Here is a 23,266-nt window from a genome sequence, read left to right as displayed (position 1 = left end):
ACGGCTGGTTACACAAAGGAAGGGGGTTGGGTTTGAATGAAAGCGCTGGAAGACTGAGGAACAAAAGGATTGGGTCTCTATCGGACCTTATGAAGCTATGCCATCGTAAATACAGAATCTTATGCAAACCTCCCCCAACAGGGCAACGTCATGACAGTACCATTTATTCATATTTATACATGTATTTATACATACATCCAGCTAGCTATTAATTCAAAACATGATGTATGTATTGATGTATGTGTTCATATTCAGCTATTCATCCCAGTAGGATTCAGTCTAGTGTCTAGTGTCTAGTGTCTAGTGCCTAGTGTCTAGTGTCTTGTGTCTAGTGTCTAGTGTCTTGTTAAGGTCCTATATGAAGTATTGAAGCAGCAGCTTTGTCCCAGCAGTAGTCTGTCAACAAGGCAGAGCAGCAGACTGACCTCCTCCAGAACTCTGACCCCTTCACTTTCATTACACTGACTGTTGCCTCAGTCTAAACGACACTCAATTGATTTCCTCTCATGTGTTAGACGGTTTGAATTTGGCACTTGACTATACAGTGAGTCTGTTGTATGAGTTAATTTGTATGTGTTTACTTGAATGTATTTCTATAGATACTATGTGTGTGTGTCTCCCTGTGTGTGTCTACCTGTGTGTGTCTCCCTGTGTGTGTCTCCCTGTGTGTCTCCCTGTGTGTGTAACCTGTGTGTGTCTCCCTGTGTGTGTCTCCCTGTGTGTCTCCCTGTGTGTGTAACCTGTGTGTGTCTCCCTGTGTGTATCTCCCTGTGTGTCTCCCTGTGTGTGTCTGTAACCTGTGTGTCTCCCTGTGTGTGTCTGTAACCTGTGTCTGTAACCTGTGTGTCTCCCTGTGTGTGTCTGTAACCTGTGTGTCTCCCTGTGTGTGTCTGTAACCTGTGTGTGTAACCTGTGTGTCTCCCTGTGTGTGTCTGTAACCTGTGTGTGTAACCTGTGTGTCTCCCTGTGTGCGTCTGTAACCTGTGTGTCTCCCTGTGTGTGTCTGTAACCTGTGTGTGTAACCTGTGTGTCTCCCTGTGTGTGTCTGTAACCTGTGTGTATAACCTGTGTGTCTCCCTGTGTGTGTGTGTAACCTGTGTGTGTAACCTGTGTGTCTCCCTGTGTGTGTGTGTAACCTGTGTGTGTAACCTGTGTGTCTCCCTGTGTGTGTGTGTAACCTGTGTGTGTAACCTGTGTGTCTCCCTGTGTGTGTGTGTAACCTGTGTGTGTAACCTGTGTGTCTCCCTGTGTGTGTAACCTGTGTGTCTCCCTGTGTGTGTCTGTAACCTGTGTGTGTAACCTGTGTGTCTCCCTGTGTGTGTAACCTGTGTGTCTCCCTGTGTGTGTCTGTAACCTGTGTGTCTCCCTGTGTGTGTCTGTAACCTGTGTGTGTAACCTGTGTGTCTCCCTGTGTGTGTCTGTAACCTGTGTGTGTAACCTGTGTGTCTCCCTGTGTGTGTCTGTAACCTGTGTGTGTAACCTGTGTGTCTCCCTGTGTGTGTCTGTAACCTGTGTGTGTAACCTGTGTGTCTCCCTGTGTGTGTCTGTAACCTGTGTGTGTAACCTGTGTGTCTCCCTGTGTGCGTGTGTTAGGTGTTCCAGTTCTTCATCTCTCGGGTCAGAGAGAAGCTGCACATTGTGTTGTGTATGAGTCCTGTAGGAGATGCCTTCAGGTCCCGCTGTCGTATGTTCCCCTCTCTGGTCAACTGCTGCACCATCGACTGGTTTGTACAGGTCAGGACACTACGCTCTCTGTGGGTGTGGGATTGCCTCTCTCTATCTCTCTCTGTGTCTGTCTCTCTCTCTCTCTGTCTCTGTCTGTGTGTGTATTTCTGTCTAATTAGTGGATTGTCAAACACACACACACTCATTTACTTTCTGTAATGAGGAGTATGCTGTCACTGTGTGCTCTCAGGGTGAAACGCTCCTCCATTCATCTCCATCAGGAATGTGTGTCAGGCGCCCCGGTGTGTGTGTGTCAGGCTCTGTGGCTGTGTGTAATGTCTGTGTGTGTGTGTGATGGATCACAGGGCGTGGGCTCGCCCCAGGTGTCCATTGGCGAAGTGCGCCCCCCTCTTCTCTCGTTCCAGCTCCTTTAATCTGCCTGTTTATTTCCATCATCCCTCCCTCTCTCCTCCACTCCCATCCCTCCATCAAGGTGACCCCCACTGAGAAGGAGCACTCAGGTGCAGTCAGGCGTTTATTTAGTGAAGACTTTATTCTGCTTGTTTAAAAGGACTCTCTCTCTCTCTCTCTCTCTCTCTCTCTCTCTCTCTCTCTCTCTCTCTCTCTCTCTCTCTCTCTCTCTCTCTCTCTCTCTCTCTCTCTCTCTCTCTCTCTCTCTCTCTCTCTCTCTCTCTCTCTCTCTCTCTCTCTCTCTCTCTCATTTCAAATGTCATATGTCTATATACAGTGTTGTAACAATGTACAAATAGTTAAAGGGAAAATAAATATAAAAATGGGTTGTATTTACAGTGGTGTTTGTTCTTCACTGGTTGCCCTTTTCTTGTTGCAACAGGTCACAAACGATGCTACTGTGATGGCACACTGGTATTTCACCCAGTAGATATGGGAGTTTATTCTTTGTGGGTCTGTGTAAGTGTGAGCAGAGCATGTTGAGCATCTGATACATACCTCTTAAGTCGCAGGATGGGGCTTGGGGGGGGGTTGCATTAGTGGAGGTTGGGCCTGTTGTTCTGCTCACGGCCTGGGCGTATGACCTGCTGTCATGTTGAGCATGGGGGGTGTGGCTGTTGATGCTCTGTTCTGGGTGTAGGTCCTCTTGGTGTGGGTTCTCTCTGTGCAAGTCCTTCAGGAGGGGGTCTTGCAGGTCCTTCAGGAGGGGGACTTGCAAGTCCTTCAGGAGGGGGTCTTGCAGGTCCTTCAGGAGGGGGTCTTGCAGGTCCTTCAGGAGGGGGTCTTGCAGGTCCTTCAGGAGGGGGTCTTGCAGGTCCTTCAGGAGGGGGACTTGCAAGTCCTTCAGGAGGGGGTCTTGCAGGTCCTTCAGGAGGGGGTCTTGCAGGTCCTTCAGGAGGGGGTCTTGCAGGTCCTTCAGGAGGGGGTCTTGCATGTCCTTCAGGAGGGGGTCTTGCAGGTCCTTCAGGAGGGGGTCTTGCAGGTCCTTCAGGAGGGGGTCTTGCAGGTCCTTCAGGAGGGGGTCTTGCATGTCCTTCAGGAGGGGGTCTTGCAGGTCCTTCAGGAGGGGGTCTTGCATGTCCTTCAGGAGGGGGTCTTGCAGGTCTGGGGTGGGTGTCTGCTCCTCTGTTGCTCCTGTGTGAGGGGCTGCGGTTGAGGGTGACGTCCTTCAGGGTCCTGGCAAAAGTTGGGATTGTTGCCTTGTAGAGTTGGACCTGGTCGTAAAGGCTGTTCAAGTCCAGGGTGCAGTGGTGGCCCAGGTAGACATTAGGTTTGAGGCACAGTCTCACAAAATGCTTGCATTCACCCGCTGTATGGTGGCAGGGTGGATGTATTTTCATGGTGGCAGGGTGGAGAGAACCACTTGCGCGTTGGGGAAAGTGGAAGACGTTTTTTCAATCACTCCCTTTCCTGCTGTGGCCATCCTTTCCTGCTGTGGCCATCCTTTCCTGCTGTGGCCATCCTTTCCTGCTGTGGCCATCCTTTCCTGCTGTGGCCATCCTTTCCTGCTGGGCCTTCAGGTCATTTGTGGCCGTGTGAATTATGATGTGACTGGGGGACCCTAGTCTGTCCTCTGACAACAGCTCCAGGACATGTCTAGTGTTTGTCCTCTGACAACAGCTCCAGGACATGTCTAGTGTTTGTCCTCTGACAACAGCTCCAGGACATGTCTAGTGTTTGTCCTCTGACAACAGCTCCAGGACATGTCTAGTGTTAGTCCTCTGACAACAGTTCCAGGACATGTCTAGTGTTTGTCCTCTGACAACAGCTCCAGGACATGTCTAGTGTTTGTCCTCTGACAACAGCTCCAGGACATGTCTAGTGTTAGTCCTCTGACAACAGTTCCAGGACATGTCTAGTGTTTGTCCTCTGACAACAGCTCCAGGACATGTCTAGTGTTTGTCCTCTGACAACAGCTCCAGGGCATGCCTAGTGTTTGTCCTCTGACAACAGCTCCAGGGCATGCCTAGTGTTTGTCCTCTGACAACAGCTCCAGGGCATGTCTAGTGTTTGTCCTCTGACAACAGTTCCAGGACATGTCTAGTGTTTGTCCTCTGACAACAGCTCCAGGGCATGTCTAGTGTTTGTCCTCTGACAACAGCTCCAGGGCATGTCTAGTGTTTGTCCTCTGACAACAGCTCCAGGGCATGCCTAGTGTTTGTCCTCTGACAACAGCTCCAGGGCATGCCTAGTGTTTGTCCTCTGACAACAGCTCCAGGGCATGCCTAGTGTTTGTCCTCTGACAACAGCTCCAGGGCATGTCTAGTGTTTGTCCTCTGACAACAGCTCCAGGGCATGCCTAGTGTTTGTCCTCTGACAACAGCTCCAGGGCATGTCTAGTGTTTGTCCTCTGACAACAGCTCCAGGGCATGCCTAGTGTTTGTCCTCTGACAACAGCTCCAGGGCATGTCTAGTGTTTGTCCTCTGACAACAGCTCCAGGGCATGCCTAGTGTTTGTCCTCTGACAACAGCTCCAGGACATGTCTAGTGTTTGTCCTCTGACAACAGCTCCAGGGCATGCCTAGTGTTTGTCCTCTGACAACAGCTCCAGGGCATGTCTAGTGTTTGTCCTCTGACAACAGCTCCAGGGCATGCCTAGTGTTTGTCCTCTGACAACAGCTCCAGGGCATGCCTAGTGTTTGTCCTCTGACAACAGCTCCAGGGCATGCCTAGTGTTTGTCCTCTGACAACAGCTCCAGGGCATGTCTAGTGTTTGTCCTCTGACAACAGTTCCAGGGCATGCCTAGTGTTTGTCCTCTGACAACAGCTCCAGGGCATGCCTAGTGTTTGTCCTCTGACAACAGCTCCAGGGCATGCCTAGTGTTTGTCCTCTGACAACAGCTCCAGGGCATGCCTAGTGTTTGTCCTCTGACAACAGCTCCAGGGCATGCCTAGTGTTTGTCCTCTGACAACAGCTCCAGGGCATGCCTAGTGTTTGTCCTCTGACAACAGCTCCAGGGCATGCCTAGTGTTTGTCCTCTGACAACAGCTCCAGGGCATGTCTAGTGTTTGTCCTCTGACAACAGCTCCAGGGCATGTCTAGTGTTAGTCCTCTGACAACAGCTCCAGGGCATGTCTAGTGTTTGTCCTCTGACAACAGCTCCAGGGCATGTCTAGTGTTTGTCCTCTGACAACAGCTCCAGGGCATGCCTAGTGTTTGTCCTCTGACAACAGCTCCAGGACATGTCTAGTGTTTGTCCTCTGACAACAGCTCCAGGACATGTCTAGTGTTTGTCCTCTGACAACAGCTCCAGGACATGCCTAGTGTTTGTCCTCTGACAACAGCTCCAGGACATGTCTAGTGTTTGTCCTCTGACAACAGCTCCAGGACATGTCTAGTGTTTGTCCTCTGACAACAGCTCCAGGACATGTCTAGTGTTTGTCCTCTGACAACAGCTCCAGGACATGTCTAGTGTTTGTCCTCTGACAACAGCTCCAGGACATGTCTAGTGTTTGTCCTCTGACAACAGCTCCAGGACATGTCTAGTGTTTGTCCTCTGACAACAGCTCCAGGGCATGTCTAGTGTTTGTCCTCTGACAACAGCTCCAGGGCATGCCTAGTGTTTGTCCTCTGACAACAGCTCCAGGGCATGCCTAGTGTTTGTCCTCTGACAACAGCTCCAGGGCATGTCTAGTGTTTGTCCTCTGACAACAGCTCCAGGGCATGCCTAGTGTTTGTCCTCTGACAACAGCTCCAGGGCATGTCTAGTGTTTGTCCTCTGACAACAGCTCCAGGGCATGCCTAGTGTTTGTCCTCTGACAACAGCTCCAGGGCATGTCTAGTGTTTGTCCTCTGACAACAGCTCCAGGGCATGCCTAGTGTTAGTCCTCTGACAACAGCTCCAGGGCATGTCTAGTGTTTGTCCTCTGACAACAGCTCCAGGGCATGCCTAGTGTTAGTCCTCTGACAACAGCTCCAGGGCATGCCTAGTGTTTGTCCTCTGACAACAGCTCCAGGGCATGTCTAGTGTTTGTCCTCTGACAACAGCTCCAGGGCATGCCTAGTGTTAGTCCTCTGACAACAGCTCCAGGGCATGTCTAGTGTTAGTCCTCTGACAACAGCTCCAGGGCATGTCTAGTGTTAGTCCTCTGACAACAGCTCCAGGGCATGTCTAGTGTTTGTCCTCTGACAACAGCTCCAGGGCATGTCTAGTGTTTGTCCTCTGACAACAGCTCCAGGGCATGTCTAGTGTTTGTCCTCTGACAACAGCTCCAGGGCATGCCTAGTGTTTGTCCTCTGACAACAGCTCCAGGGCATGTCTAGTGTTTGTCCTCTGACAACAGCTCCAGGGCATGCCTAGTGTTTGTCCTCTGACAACAGCTCCAGGGCATGTCTAGTGTTTGTCCTCTGACAACAGCTCCAGGGCATGCCTAGTGTTAGTCCTCTGACAACAGCTCCAGGGCATGTCTAGTGTTTGTCCTCTGACAACAGCTCCAGGGCATGCCTAGTGTTAGTCCTCTGACAACAGCTCCAGGGCATGCCTAGTGTTTGTCCTCTGACAACAGCTCCAGGGCATGTCTAGTGTTTGTCCTCTGACAACAGCTCCAGGGCATGCCTAGTGTTAGTCCTCTGACAACAGCTCCAGGGCATGTCTAGTGTTAGTCCTCTGACAACAGCTCCAGGGCATGTCTAGTGTTAGTCCTCTGACAACAGCTCCAGGGCATGTCTAGTGTTTGTCCTCTGACAACAGCTCCAGGGCATGCCTAGTGTTAGTCCTCTGACAACAGCTCCAGGGCATGTCTAGTGTTAGTCCTCTGACAACAGCTCCAGGGCATGTCTAGTGTTTGTCCTCTGACAACAGCTCCAGGGCATGTCTAGTGTTAGTCCTCTGACAACAGCTCCAGGGCATGTCTAGTGTTAGTCCTCTGACAACAGCTCCAGGGCATGTCTAGTGTTTGTCCTCTGACAACAGCTCCAGGACATGTCTAGTGTTTGTCCTCTGACAACAGCTCCAGGGCATGTCTAGTGTTTGTCCTCTGACAACAGCTCCAGGGCATGTCTAGTGTTTGTCCTCTGACAACAGCTCCAGGGCATGTCTAGTGTTAGTCCTCTGACAACAGCTCCAGGGCATGCCTAGTGTTTGTCCTCTGACAACAGCTCCAGGGCATGTCTAGTGTTTGTCCTCTGACAACAGCTCCAGGACATGTCTAGTGTTTGTCCTCTGACAACAGCTCCAGGACATGTCTAGTGTTTGTCCTCTGACAACAGCTCCAGGACATGTCTAGTGTTTGTCCTCTGACAACAGCTCCAGGGCATGTCTAGTGTTTGTCCTCTGACAACAGCTCCAGGACATGTCTAGTGTTTGTCCTCTGACAACAGCTCCAGGGCATGTCTAGTGTTTGTCCTCTGACAACAGCTCCAGGGCATGTCTAGTGTTTGTCCTCTGACAACAGCTCCAGGGCATGTCTAGTGTTTGTCCTCTGACAACAGCTCCAGGGCATGCCTAGTGTTTGTCCTCTGACAACAGCTCCAGGACATGTCTAGTGTTTGTCCTCTGACAACAGCTCCAGGACATGTCTAGTGTTTGTCCTCTGACAACAGCTCCAGGACATGTCTAGTGTTTGTCCTCTGACAACAGCTCCAGGGCATGTCTAGTGTTTGTCCTCTGACAACAGCTCCAGGACATGTCTAGTGTTTGTCCTCTGACAACAGCTCCAGGGCATGTCTAGTGTTTGTCCTCTGACAACAGCTCCAGGGCATGCCTAGTGTTTGTCCTCTGACAACAGCTCCAGGACATGTCTAGTGTTTGTCCTCTGACAACAGCTCCAGGACATGTCTAGTGTTTGTCCTCTGACAACAGCTCCAGGACATGTCTAGTGTTTGTCCTCTGACAACAGCTCCAGGGCATGTCTAGTGTTTGTCCTCTGACAACAGCTCCAGGACATGTCTAGTGTTTGTCCTCTGACAACAGCTCCAGGACATGTCTAGTGTTTGTCCTCTGACAACAGCTCCAGGACATGTCTAGTGTTTGTCCTCTGACAACAGCTCCAGGACATGTCTAGTGTGGTGTTGTGGTGTTGAAGTTGTGGTCCGGGTCTGAGGTGGGCTTTTCTGCTGGCTTCTCTGGGGGAGTGTCCTGCTCTGTGTCACACCTCAGCTTTCTCTCCTCCTCCTTCACTGTTGTTAGCTGTGTCATGTGTTCCTCTCCCTCCTACTTCACTGATGTTAGCTGTGTCATGTGTTCCTCTCCCTCCTCCTTCACTGCTGTTAGCTGTGTCATGTGTTCCTCTCCCTCCTCCTTCACTGCTGTTAGCTGTGTCATGTGTTCCTCTCTCTCCTCCTTCACTGCTGTTAGCTGTTCCATGTGTTCCTCTCTCTCCTCCTTCACTGCTGTTCCATGTGTTCCTCTCTCTTCTCCTTCACTGCTGTTAGCTGTGCCATGTGTTCCTCTCTCTCCTCCTTCACTGCTGTTAGCTGTTCCATGTGTTCCTCTCTCTCCTCCTTCACTGCTGTTAGCTGTACCATGTGTTCCTCTCTCCTCCTTCACTGCTGTTAGCTGTTCCATGTGTTCCTCTCCCTCCTCCTTGACTGCTGTTAGCTGTACCATGTGTTCCTCTCTCTCCTCCTTCACTGCTGTTCGCTGTACCATGTTTTCCACTCTCTCCTCCTTCACTGCTGTTAGCTGTTCCATGTGTTCCTCTTTCTCCTCCTTTACTGCTGTTAGCTGTTCCATGTGTTCCTCTCTCTCCTCCTTCACTGCTGTTAGCTGTTCCATGTGTTCCTCTCTCTCCTCCTTCACTGCTGTTAGCTGTTCCATGTGTTCCTCTCTCTCCTCCCTAAGTTGTCTCATCTCAGTCCGGAGTGCAGCCAGCTCTCTGACAGCCGGGGGGGGACAGCTGGAAGAGGTGTGCAGACAGGTGGAAGAGGTGTGATCAGACTGACTCAGGATGGGGAGTCGTCTCTTTGATCCTGTAAAACTCCTGCTGGAACTGCATGAGGATGTCCTGCACCATTACTGTCCCAGACTAGTACATGTTGACTGAGGCTGTTTCAATTTCCTCAGTGTCTAAGATTCTGAGTTTCCACCCTGGGCCAATACCCTCTCTCTTGACATAGGGGTAGTGTGATCTTATAGCACTGTGCCATGCCAGGGGGTGGTCTGTGTTAATATAGCACTGTGCCATGCCAGGGGATGGTCTGTGTTAATATAGCACTGTGCCATGCCAGGGGATGGTCTGTGTTAATATGGCACTGTGCCATGCCAGGGGATGGTCTGTGTTAATATAGCACTGTGCCATGCCAGGGGATGGTCTGTGTTAATATAGCACTGTGCCATGCCAGGAGATGGTATGTGTTAATATAGCACTGTGCCATGCCAGGAGATGGTATGTGTTAATATAGCACTGTGCCATGCCAGGGGATGGTCTGTGTTAATATAGCACTGTGCCATGCCAGGGGATGGTCTGTGTTAATATAGCATTGTGCCATGCCAGGGGATGGTCTGTGTTAATATAGCATTGTGCCATGCCAGGGGATGGTATGTGTTAATATAGCATTGTGCCATGCCAGGAGATGGTATGTGTTAATATAACACTGTGTCATGCCAGGGGATGGTCTGTGTTAATATAGCACTGTGCCATGCCAGGAGATGTTCTGTGTTAATATAGCATTGTGCCATGCCAGGGGATGGTCTGTGTTAATATAGCACTGTGCCATGCCAGGGGATGGTCTGTGTTAATATAGCACTGTGCCATGCCAGGGGATGGTCTGTGTTAATATAGCATTGTGCCATGCCAGGAGATGGTCTGTGTTAATATAGCACTGTGCCATGCCAGGGGATGGTCTGTGTTAATATAGCACTGTGCCATGCCAGGGGATGGTCTGTGTTAATATAGCATTGTGCCATGCCAGGGGATGGTCTGTGTTAATATAGCATTGTGCCATGCCAGGAGATGGTCTGTGTTAATATAGCACTGTGCCATGCCAGGGGATGGTCTGTGTTAATATAGCATTGTGCCATGCCAGGGGATGGTCTGTGTTAATATAGCATTGTGCCATGCCAGGGGATGGTCTGTGTTAATATAGCATTGTGCCATGCCAGGAGATGGTCTGTGTTAATATAGCACTGTGCCATGCCAGGAGATGTTCTGTGTTAATATAGCATTGTGCCATGCCAGGGGATGGTCTGTGTTAATATAGCACTGTGCCATGCCAGGGGATGGTCTGTGTTAATATAGCATTGTGCCATGCCAGGGGATGGTCTGTGTTAATATAGCATTGTGCCATGCCAGGAGATGTTCTGTGTTAATATAGCACTGCGCCATGCCAGGGGATGGTCTGTGTTAATATAGCACTGTGCCATGCCAGGGGATGGTCTGTGTTAATATAGCATTGTGCCATGCCAGGGGATGGTCTGTGTTAATATAGCATTGTGCCATGCCAGGAGATGGTCTGTGTTAATATAGCACTGTGCCATGCCAGGGGATGGTCTGTGTTAATATAGCATTGTGCCATGCCAGGGGATGGTCTGTGTTAATATAGCATTGTGCCATGCCAGGGGATGGTCTGTGTTAATATAGCATTGTGCCATGCCAGGGGATGGTCTGTGTTAATATAGCATTGTGCCATGCCAGGGGATGGTCTGTGTTAATATAGCATTGTGCCATGCCAGGGGATGGTCTGTGTTAATATAGCACTGTGCCATGCCAGGGGATGGTCTGTGTTAATATAGCATTGTGCCATGCCAGGGGATGGTCTGTGTTAATATAGCATTGTGCCATGCCAGGGGATGATCTGTGTTAATATAGCATTGTGCCATGCCAGGGGATGGTCTGTGTTAATATAGCATTGTGCCATGCCAGGGGATGGTCTGTGTTAATATAGCATTGTGCCATGCCAGGGGATGGTCTGTGTTAATATAGCATTGTGCCATGCCAGGGGATGGTCTGTGTTAATATAGCACTGTGCCATGCCAGGGGATGGTCTGTGTTAATATAGCATTGTGCCATGCCAGGGGATGGTCTGTGTTAATATAGCACTGTGCCATGCCAGGGGATGGTCTGTGTTAATATAGCACTGTGCCATGCCAGGGGATGGTCTGTGTTAATATAGCATTGTGCCATGCCAGGGGATGGTCTGTGTTAATATAGCATTGTGCCATGCCAGGGGATGGTCTGTGTTAATATAGCATTGTGCCATGCCAGGGGATGGTCTGTGTTAATATAGCATTGTGCCATGCCAGGGGATGGTCTGTGTTAATATAGCATTGTGCCATGCCAGGAGATGGTCTGTGTTAATATAGCACTGTGCCATGCCAGGGGATGGTCTGTGTTAATATAGCATTGTGCCATGCCAGGGGATGGTCTGTGTTAATATAGCATTGTGCCATGCCAGGGGATGGTCTGTGTTAATATAGCATTGTGCCATGCCAGGAGATGGTCTGTGTTAATATAGCACTGTGCCATGCCAGGAGATGTTCTGTGTTAATATAGCATTGTGCCATGCCAGGGGATGGTCTGTGTTAATATAGCACTGTGCCATGCCAGGGGATGGTCTGTGTTAATATAGCACTGTGCCATGCCAGGGGATGGTCTGTGTTAATATAGCATTGTGCCATGCCAGGAGATGTTCTGTGTTAATATAGCACTGTGCCATGCCAGGGGATGGTCTGTGTTAATATAGCACTGTGCCATGCCAGGGGATGGTCTGTGTTAATATAGCATTGTGCCATGCCAGGGGATGGTCTGTGTTAATATAGCATTGTGCCATGCCAGGAGATGGTCTGTGTTAATATAGCACTGTGCCATGCCAGGGGATGGTCTGTGTTAATATAGCATTGTGCCATGCCACGGGATGGTCTGTGTTAATATAGCATTGTGCCATGCCAGGGGATGGTCTGTGTTAATATAGCATTGTGCCATGCCAGGGGATGGTCTGTGTTAATATAGCATTGTGCCATGCCAGGGGATGGTCTGTGTTAATATAGCATTGTGCCATGCCAGGGGATGGTCTGTGTTAATATAGCACTGTGCCATGCCAGGGGATGGTCTGTGTTAATATAGCATTGTGCCATGCCAGGGGATGGTCTGTGTTAATATAGCATTGTGCCATGCCAGGGGATGGTCTGTGTTAATATAGCATTGTGCCATGCCAGGGGATGGTCTGTGTTAATATAGCATTGTGCCATGCCAGGGGATGGTCTGTGTTAATATAGCATTGTGCCATGCCAGGGGATGGTCTGTGTTAATATAGCATTGTGCCATGCCAGGGGATGGTCTGTGTTAATATAGCACTGTGCCATGCCAGGGGATGGTCTGTGTTAATATAGCATTGTGCCATGCCAGGGGATGGTCTGTGTTAATATAGCACTGTGCCATGCCAGGGGATGGTCTGTGTTAATATAGCACTGTGCCATGCCAGGGGATGGTCTGTGTTAATATAGCATTGTGCCATGCCAGGGGATGGTCTGTGTTAATATAGCATTGTGCCATGCCAGGGGATGGTCTGTGTTAATATAGCATTGTGCCATGCCAGCGGATGGTCTGTGTTAATATAGCATTGTGCCATGCCAGGGGATGGTCTGTGTTAATATAGCATTGTGCCATGCCAGGGGATGGTCTGTGTTAATATAGCACTGTGCCATGCCAGGGGATGGTCTGTGTTAATATAGCATTGTGCCATGCCAGGGGATGGTCTGTGTTAATATAGCATTGTGCCATGCCAGGGGATGGTCTGTGTTAATATAGCATTGTGCCATGCCAGGGGATGGTCTGTGTTAATATAGCACCCTGCCATGCCAGGGGATGGTCTGTGTTAATATAGCATTGTGCCATGCCAGGGGATGGTCTGTGTTAATATAGCATTGTGCCATGCCAGGGGATGGTCTGTGTTAATATAGCACTGTGCCATGCCAGGGGATGGTCTGTGTTAATATAGCATTGTGCCATGCCAGGGGATGGTCTGTGTTAATATAGCATTGTGCCATGCCAGGGGATGGTCTGTGTTAATATAGCATTGTGCCATGCCAGGGGATGGTCTGTGTTAATATAGCATTGTGCCATGCCAGGGGATGGTCTGTGTTAATATAGCACTGTGCCATGCCAGGGGATGGTCTGTGTTAATATAGCATTGTGCCATGCCAGGGGATGGTCTGTGTTAATATAGCACTGTGCCATGCCAGGAGATGGTCTGTGTTAATATAGCACTGTGCCATGCCATGGGATGGTCTGTGTTAATATAGCACTGTGTCATGCCAGGGGATGGTCTGTGTTAATATAGCACTGTGTCATGCCAGAGGATGGTCTGTGTTAATATAGCATTGTGCCATGCCAGGGGATGGTCTGTGTTAATATAGCACTGTGCCATGCCAGGGGATGGTCTGTGTTAATATAGCACTGTGCCATGCCAGGGGATGGTCTGTGTTAATATAGCATTGTGCCATGCCAGGGGATGGTCTGTGTTAATATAGCATTGTGCCATGCCAGGGGATGGTCTGTGTTAATATAGCATTGTGCCATGCCAGGGGATGGTCTGTGTTAATATAGCATTGTGCCATGCCAGGGGATGGTCTGTGTTAATATAGCACTGTGCCATGCCAGGGGATGGTCTGTGTTAATATAGCATTGTGCCATGCCAGGGGATGGTCTGTGTTAATATAGCACTGTGCCATGCCAGGAGATGGTCTGTGTTAATATAGCACTGTGCCATGCCAGGGGATGGTCTGTGTTAATATAGCACTGTGTCATGCCAGGGGATGGTCTGTGTTAATATAGCACTGTGTCATGCCAGGGGATGGTCTGTGTTAATATAGCATTGTGCCATGCCAGGGGATGGTCTGTGTTAATATAGCACTGTGCCATGCCAGGGGATGGTCTGTGTTAATATAGCACTGTGCCATGCCAGGGGATGGTCTGTGTTAATATAGCATTGTGCCATGCCAGGGGATGGTCTGTGTTAATATAGCACTGTGCCATGCCAGGGGATGGTCTGTGTTAATATAGCACTGTGTCATGCCAGGGGATGGTCTGTGTTAATATAGCACTGTGTCATGCCAGGGGATGGTCTGTGTTAATATAGCACTGTGCCATGCCAGGGGATGGTCTGTGTTAATATAGCACTGTGTCATGCCAGGGGATGGTCTGTGTTAATATAGCACTGTGCCATGCCAGGGGATGGTCTGTGTTAATATAGCATTGTGCCATGCCAGGGGATGGTCTGTGTTAATATAGCATTGTGCCATGCCAGGAGATGGTCTGTGTGGAAAATGAAGTTGCTCACATTCCCCTCTTTGTAGCAGTCAGCAAATAGTGTCTCTGGATTGTCCTCGAGGAGCTTATTTTTGTACATATTCCGTGCAGTGTTATTTTTACTATCCAAGGGGTACTGTACTGTGATGACATCTGCACAGGGGGCTTCAAAGGCCTCTGCATTTGGGTGGGGCAGGCTGTGATACTCTCCTGCCATTGTTAGGCTCTAGAGTTTTCACACGTCTCATTCCACACGTCAGTAGTAATTGAAGTTGCAGACAGGTCTGTTCTGTCTGAGCTGCTTGGTAGCTTAGTAGCCTTATTTAATAAGCTTCATTTAACAAAAATACCTGGAGATTATTGTATTTTACTTTTTGGCTTCAGAAGTAGGTTGAGACTGAACATCACTCAGTCTGAGCCTCAGTCTGGTATTTCCAGGTTCCGCTGTGCTTCTTCTGCAGGTTTGGTTTGTTAGAAGTTTTTTTCTTGATAGTCCTTGGTAGTAAGAATCCATTCAGTTAATTTAGTCCACAATCAAGGTTTTAGGTATGGAATGTTGAGGTTTTGATGTAGAGGGTAGTATCCTGTATAAGTCCTTGCGAGAGAAAAAACCCCCATCTATATTCATCTAATTATTTTTTTTGCAGAAGAACTCAGGATCCCATGGTCTCTCTCTCTTTATATCTGGAAGTAATGTCTCTCTCTCTCGCTCTCTTTCTCCCTCTACCACGCTGTCTCTTTGACTTTCTTAATTTTCTCCTTTTTCACCCACACTCTCCTACAATCTAACCATCCCCTCCTCTTTTCCCCCTGTAGTGGCCCCGTGAGGCCCTCCTCTCCGTGTCCCAGACCTTCTTCCAGAACGTGGAGTTTGGCAGTGAGGAGATGAAGGATCGTTTCAGTGAGATGTGTGTGGAGATCCACGTCAGTGTGACAGACATGGCCGAGAGGTTCTACTCTGAGCTGAGACGACGCTACTACACTACCCCCACCTCTTACCTGGAACTGATTAACCTCTACCTGGCCATGTTGGGAGAAAAGAGACAGCAACTAGTGGCTGTAAGAGACAGATCTATAATACTGTTTAGCAACAGTAAACACAGTGGCTGTGAGACATCCATAATATGTATTATTTAACGTTATCAATACTCCAGTTTAGCACACTGTGGTTTCTTTGAAATGTGGCTATTTCTATGAATGGGCGTCAATTCTATACTCCATTCAATCCAAGAAATGTAATTGCTTCTGTGTGTGTTTGTGTTTGCATGACCGTGTGTGCCTGTATGTGTCTGTGTGCCTGTGTGCGTCTGTGTGCGTGTGTGTGTATTCCTGTGTGTGCAGGCTCGTGACAGGGTAAAAAATGGTCTGACTAAGCTGTTGGAGACCAACGTGTTGGTGGATAAGATGAAGATAGACCTGTCAGCTCTGGAGCCTGTCCTCAAACAAAAGTCTATAGACGTCAACGCTCTCATGGGGAAACTAGCCGTTGACCAGGAGAGCGCCGACAAGGTGGGTATAGAGTGGAGCTAGGGAAACTAGTCGTTGACCAGGAGAGAGTCAACATGGTGGGTATAGAGTGGAGCTAGGGAAACTAGTCGTTGACCAGGAGAGAGTCAACATGGTGGGTATAGAGTGGAGCTAGGGAAACTAGTCGTTGACCAGGAGAGAGTCAACATGGTGGGTATAGAGTGGAGCTAGGGAAACTAGTCGTTGACCAGGAGAGAGTCAACATGGTGGGTATAGAGTGGAGCTAGGGAAACTAGTCGTTGACCAGGAGAGAGTCAACATGGTGGGTATAGAGTGGAGCTAGGGAAACTAGTCGTTGACCAGGAGAGAGACGACAAGGTGGGTATAGAGTGGAGCTAGGGAAACTAGTCGTTGACCAGGAGAGAGTCAACATGGTGGGTATAGAGTGGAGCTAGGGAAACTAGTCGTTGACCAGGAGAGAGTCAACATGGTGGGTATAGAGTGGAGCTAGGGAAACTAGTCGTTGACCAGGAGAGAGTCAACATGGTGGGTATAGAGTGGAGCTAGGGAAACTAGTCGTTGACCAGGAGAGAGTCAACATGGTGGGTATAGAGTGGAGCTAGGGAAACTAGTCATTGACCAGGAGAGAGACTACATGGTGGGTATAGAGTGGAGCTAGGGAAACTAGTCGTTGACCAGGAGAGAGTCGACATGGTGGGTATAGAGTGGAGTTTGGGAAACTAGTCGTTGACAAGGAGAGAGACGACATGGTGGGTATAGAGTGGAGCTAGGGAAACTAGTCGTTGACCAGGAGAGAGTCGACATGGTGGGTATAGAGTGGAGCTAGGGAAACTAGTCGTTGACCAGGAGAGAGTCAACATGGTGGGTATAGAGTGGAGCTAGGGAAACTAGTCGTTGACCAGGGGACAGTCAACATGGTGGGTATAGAGTGGAGCTAGGGAAACTAGTCGTTGACCAAGAGAGAGTCAACATGGTGGGTATAGAGTGGAGCTAGGGAAACTCGTCATTGACCAGGAGAGAGTCAACATGGTGGGTATAGAGTGGAGCTAGGGAAACTAGTCGTTGACCAGGAGAGAGTCGACGTGGTGGGTATAGAGTGGAGTTTGGGAAACTAGTCGTTGACCAGGAGAGAGTCGACATGGTGGGTATAGAGTGGAGCTAGGGAAACTAGTCGTTGACCAGGAGAGAGTCAACATGGTGGGTATAGAGTGGAGCTAGGGAAACTAGTCGTTGACCAGGGGACAGTCAACATCGTGGGTATAGAGTGGAGCTAGGGAAACTAGTCGTTGACCAGGAGAGAGTCAACATGGTGGGTATAGAGTGGAGCTAGGGAAACTAGTCGTTGACCAGGAGAGAGTCAACATGGTGGGTATAGAGTGGAGCTAGGGAAACTAGTCGTTGACCAGGAGAGAGTCGACATGGTGGGTATAGAGTGGAGCTAGGGAAACTAGTCATTGACCAGGAGAGAGTCAACATGGTGGGTATAGAGTGGAGCTAGGGAAACTAGTCGTTGACCAGGAGAGAGTCAACATGGTGGGTATAGAGTGGAGCTAGGGAAACTAGTCGTTAACCAGGAGAGAGTCAACATGGTGGGTATAGAGTGGAGCTAGGGAAACTAGTCGTTGACCAGGAGAGAGTCAACATGGTGGGTATAGAGTGGAGCTAGGGAAACTAGTCGTTGACCAGGAGAGAGTCGACATGGTGGGTATAGAGTGGAGCTAGGGAAACTAGTCGTTGACCAGGAGAGAGTCAACATGGTGGGTATAGAGTGGAGCTAGGGAAACTAGTCATTGACCAGGAGAGAGTCAACATGGTGGGTATAGAGTGGAGCTAGGGAAACTAGTCATTGACCAGGAGAGAGTCAACATGGTGGGTATAGAGTGGAGCTAGGGAAACTAGTCATTGACCAGGAGAGAGTCAACATGGTGGGTATAGAGTGGAGCTAGGGAAACTAGTCGTTGACCAGGAGAGAGTCAACATGGTGGGTATAGAGTGGACCTAGGAAAACTAGTCGTTGACCAGGATATGGTGGAGCTAGGGAAACTAGGCGTTGACCAGGAGATAGTTGATAAGGGTGGGCATTTTTTGTTTGATGTTTGTATGTGTCTAGGGGGGGATGTGTGTGTGTCTAGGGGGAGTGTGTGTGTGTCTAGGGGGAGTGTGTGTGTGTCTAGGGGGAGTGTGTGTGTGTCTAGGGGGAGTGTGTGTGTGTCTAGGGCAGGGGTCGGGAACCTTTTTGACTAAGAGAGCCATGAAAGCAAAACAATTTGAAATTTATTTCAGTGAGAGCCATATAATATATTTTAAAAGTGAATTCAACTAAATGTCAGTATAATAAGCCTCTGAATTTATTCTTAAATAATGTTGTTATAATATTCGCTTGCACCCTGCTCAGTAGCTCTTGGCACGCTTTCTTTCTGCTGTCTCCCGCAGGGTATTTTGATGCAAAGGTAGCATGGCGCGTGTCGAAGTGTCGCTTTACATTCGACCGTTTCATCGATGTAATTTTGTCATTGCAAATTAGACACACCGCAGAACCTGCTCTCTCCACAAAGGCGAATTCTTCGGTCCATTCGTCCTGAAATGTACGATACTCGTCATCTTTTTTTCTTTTTGCCATCTTCTTCGTCGAAGGGTTAGCTTTGAGCTAATGACCGAGCAGACTGATTCAAAAGGAGGCGTTTACCTGTTTTACCTAGCAACGGCCAACGTAGGCCAGTATCATTTAATTAAAATAATGGACAATTGCTCCTGCAGCCCTGAACAGGACATGAGCAGTGAAAAATCGATGGATGGATTAAAACAAGGAGTTGTAGCGATGAGACAAGATAGTAATTACTAGCGATTGGATACCACGAAAATTGGGGAGAAAAGGGGATAACATTTATTTAAAAAAAAAATAATAATAAAAAAAAAAAAAAAAAGTGAGAATATTTTGTTTTATCTGCGAGCCAGATGCAATCATCAAAAGAGCCACACCTGGCTCGGGAGCCATAGGTTCCCGACCCCTGGTCTAGGGGGAGTGTGTGTGTGTAGATTGGTGTTCGTGTTTTGTCCTCCTCTTTTTCTTCATGTGCACGCCTATTCAACTGTACTGCGCCTTTGTCTGTCTGTCTGTCTGTCTGTCTGTCTGTCTGTGTGTCTGCCTGTCTGTCTGCCTGTCTGCCTGTCTGTCTGCCTGTCTGTCTATCTGTCTGTCTGTCTGTCTGTATGTCCCCAGGTGCGTAAAGTGGTGAAGGAGGACGAGGCCCTAGCCAAGGTGAAGGCTGAGGACACCCAGGCCATAGCAGCAGATGCCCAGAGGGATCTAGACGAGGCTCTGCCCGCTTTGGAAGGTGCCAACAAGGCCCTGGACTCACTGGACAAGGCAGACATCTCAGAGATTAGGGTCTTCACCAAACCACCTGACATGGTCATGACTGTCATGGAGGCCGTCTGCATCCTGCTGGGCAGCAAGTCAGTCCTATAACAACACTTAGATAACGTATTGACAACGTTATGATTGATGCAAGTCAGTCCACTAACAACACTTAGATAACGTATTGACAATGTTATGATTGATGCAAGTCAGTCCACTAACAACACTTAGATAACGTATTGACAACGTTATGATTGATGCAAGTCAGTCCACTAACAACACTTAGATAACGTATTGACAACGTTATGATTGATGCAAGTCAGTCCACTAACAACACTTAGATAACGTATTGACAACGTTATGATTGATGCAAGTCAGTCCACTAACAACACTTAGATAACGTATTGACAACGTTATGATTGATGCATCTTAGATCAAAAATCTAATAAATGTTTATTGGTCACATGCATATGTTAATGTGAGTGTAGAAAAATGCTTGTGCTTCTAGTTCCGACAGTGCGGTAATATCCAACGAGTAATCTAACAATTTACCAACAACTACCTTATACACACAAGTGTAAAGGAATGAATAAGAATATGTATATATAAATACAGTATATGGATGAGCGATGGCCGAGTGGCATAGGCAAGGTGCAATAGATGGTATAAGGTACAGTATATACATATGAGATGAGTAATGTAAGATATGTTAACATTATTAAATTGGCATTGTTTGAAGTGACTAGTGATCAATTTATTAAAGCGGCCAGTGATGTGAGTCTCTATGTAGGCAGCAGCCTCTCTGAGTTAGTAATGACTATTTAACAGTCTGATGGCCTTGAGATAGAAGCTGTTTCTCAATCTCTCGGTCCCAGCTTTGATGCACCTGTACTGACCTCGCCTTCTGGATGATAGCGGGGTGAACAGGCAGTGGCTCTGGTGGTTGTTGTCCTTGATAATCTTTTTGGCCTTCCTGTGACATCGGATGGTGTAGGTGTCTTGGAGGGCAGGTAGTTTGCCCCCCGTGATGCGTTGTGCAGAATGCACCACCCTCTGGAGAGCCTTGCGATTGCGGGCGGTGCAGTTTCCGTACCAGGTGGTGATACAGCCCGACAGGATGCTCTCGATTGTGCATCTGTAAAAGTTTGTGAGTGTTTTTGTTGACAAGCCAAATTTCTTCAGCCTCCTGAGGTTGAAGAGGCGCTATTGCGCCTTCATCACGCTGTCTGTGTGGGTGGACCATTTCAGTTTGTACGTGATGTGTACGCCGAGGAACTTTCCACATTCTCCACTGCTGTCCCTTCGATGTGGATAGGGGGGTGCTCCCTCTGCTGTTGGGTGAACAGAGAGTACAGGAGGGGGCTGAGCACGCACCCTTGTGGGGCATCAGTGTTGAGGGTCAGCAAAGTGGAGATGTTGTTTCCTACCTTCAAAACCTGGGAGCGGCCCGTCAGAAAGTCCAGGACCCAATTGCACAGGGTGGGGTTGAGACCCAGGGCCTCCAGCTTGATGATGAGCTTGGAGGGTACTACTGTATGGTGGAATGCTGAGCTGTAGTCAATGAAAAGGCCTCTATGGACCTGTTGGGGCGGTATGCAAACTGAAGTGGGTCTAGGGTGGAGGTGATATGATCCTTGACTAGTCTCTCAAAGCACTTCATGATGACAGAATTGAGTGCTATGGGGCGGTAGTCATTTAGTTCAGTTATCTTTGCCTTCTTGGGTACAGGAACAATGGTGGCCATCTTGAAGCATGTGGTGGCCACAGAGAAGGAGAGGGGGGGGGGGCGTGCCGGTGGCACTGTATTATCCTCAAAGCTGACAAAGAAGGTGTTTAGTGTGTCTGGAAGCGAGACGTCGGTGTCTGTGACGTGGCTGGTTTTATTTTTGTAATCCGTGATGGCCTGTAGACCCTGCCACATACGTCTCGAATCTGAGCTGTTGAATTGCGACTCCACTTTGTCCCTATACCAACATTTCGCTTGTTTGAGTGCCTTGCGGAGGGAATAACTACACTCGCGCTTTCAGTTTTGCGCGATCCATCCACGGTTTGTGGTTAGGGTAGGTTTTAATAGTCACAGTGGGTACAACATCTCCAATGCACTTCCTAATAAACTCACTCACCGAGTCAGCATATAGACACCGATGTTGTTCTCTGAGGCTGCCCGGAACATTTCCCAGTCCGCGTGATCAAAACAATCTTGAAGCGTGGATTCCGATTGGTCAGACCAGCGTTGAATGGTTTTAGTCATGGGTACATCCTCTTTCAGTTTCTGCCTATAAGACAGTAGGAGCAAGATGGAGTCGTGGTCGGATTTGCCGAAGGGAGTGCCTTGTATGCATCGCGGAAGTTAGAGTAGCAGTGATCAAGTGTAAGTGCTGCAATCAATATGCTGATATAATTTAGGTAGCCTTGTTTTCAAATTTGCTTTGTCCAAATCCCCAGCTACAATAAATGCAGCCTCAGGATATATGGTTTACATAGAGTCCTGTGAAGTTCCTTGTGGGCCGTCGTGGTGTCTGTTTGAGGGGGTATATCCACAGCTGTGATGATAACTGACGAGTATTCTCTTGGGAGATAGTATCTCAGCTGTGATGATAACTGAGGAGTATTCTCTTGGGAGATAGTATCTCAGCTGTGATGATAACTGAGGAGTATTCTCTTGGGAGATAGTATCTCAGCTGTGATGATAACAGACGAGGATTCTCTTGGGAGATAGTATCTCAGCTGTGACGATAACTGAGGAGTATTCTCTTGGGAGATAGTATCTCAGCTGTGACGATAACTGACAAGGATTATCTTGGGAGATAGTAGCTCAGCTGCATGTCAGTCAGCTGACGATGCTTGGATACAGATTGATAACGTAATCATTGTCTCTGCAACAAGTCAGTCCATGAAGGGTTAACTAATGTATTAGCTAATAGCATATTATTGTTGAACTTCAATGCCATATGAGGCTGCCAATGGATGGATCGCTAACGTAGCAACAACTGATACAAATGTACTTGTGACTCCCAATGCAGACACACTGGGATGGAACTTGCGATGGAAATCTAGGCCGTGTGATATTTAAAAAGACAAAATGTATCTAGCCGGTGGGCTAGTTGGGTACATGTTCTACAAGCTGATCAGTACTAACCTCGGGCTACTGGGCTGGATACATTACCATCCCTGCATACAAACCCTACAGGGAATATGTTGGCATTGGACCCATAGACAAGGTAGCTGTAGGGTCCAGTATGGGAGACTGGCTGAGGTCAGTCAGTACTCTACCACTGCTCTGCTTGACAAGAAGAGAGTGAAGACTCATCATGTCCTCTTGTCTCTGTCTGTCTGATAGAATGATATGTCATCTGGATCGGTGGCTGGTGTTTTCTCTGCTGCTTCCTGTCTGTACTCATAGCAGGCCTGTTAGCTAGCATGACTCCAGCTGTATCTCTCACACACACACCACACACACACGCGCACACGCACACACACACACACACACACACACACACACACACACACACACGCACACACACACACACACACACACACACACACACACACACACACGCAAACACACGCACACCACACACAACACACACCACACACACGCACAGGCACACACACACACACACACACACACACACACACACACACACACACACACACACACACACACACACACACACACACACACACACACACACACACTGTATATTTCTCTCTCTCTCTCTCTCTCTTTACTTCAACTTTCTCTCTCTCTCTCTCTCTCTCTCCCACCTCTCCAGACCTGACTGGTCCAGTGCCAAGCAGGTGCTGGGTGACTCCTACTTCCTCAGGAAGCTGATGGAATATGACAAGGAAAACATTAAGCCCCAGATCCTCCAGAAGGTCACTAACTCTTTTGGACATTGTTGTTTTTTGATCTATTCATGTCTTCCTGTATTGGCTTCATTATTTGTTTGTATTTCTTTCACTGCATTTGCAGAACCCCCCTCAATCTGGTCAAAAGTAGTGCACTATATAGGGACTAGGGCTCTGGTCAACAGTAGTGCACTGTATAGGGTGCTGTTTGTGACACAAACTAAATAATTATGATTTTAATTGTTG

At 48.5% G+C, this 23,266-nt stretch overlaps 1 protein-coding gene across 1 annotated transcript in view; it reads left to right on the top strand.

The window, feature by feature from the left end:
* The first annotated feature begins 1,597 nt into the window (after window positions 1-1,597).
* The window catches only part of LOC139579487 (dynein axonemal heavy chain 6-like), a 64,070-nt gene continuing 42,401 nt past the window's right edge, over window positions 1,598-23,266 (top strand). Inside the window, exons 1-5 of the mRNA XM_071408184.1 lie at window positions 1,598-1,734; window positions 15,139-15,381; window positions 15,664-15,831; window positions 19,031-19,266; window positions 22,945-23,047. Coding sequence (XP_071264285.1) covers window positions 1,648-1,734; window positions 15,139-15,381; window positions 15,664-15,831; window positions 19,031-19,266; window positions 22,945-23,047 — 837 coding nt within the window. The 5' untranslated portion in view covers window positions 1,598-1,647. The remainder of the gene's footprint in view (window positions 1,735-15,138; window positions 15,382-15,663; window positions 15,832-19,030; window positions 19,267-22,944; window positions 23,048-23,266) is intronic.

This window comes from Salvelinus alpinus, chromosome 6 (genome assembly GCF_045679555.1).
Source record: "Salvelinus alpinus chromosome 6, SLU_Salpinus.1, whole genome shotgun sequence".
NCBI classification, from domain to species: Eukaryota; Metazoa; Chordata; class Actinopteri; order Salmoniformes; family Salmonidae; genus Salvelinus; species Salvelinus alpinus.
This window is presented reverse-complemented; position numbering and strand designations above follow the sequence as displayed.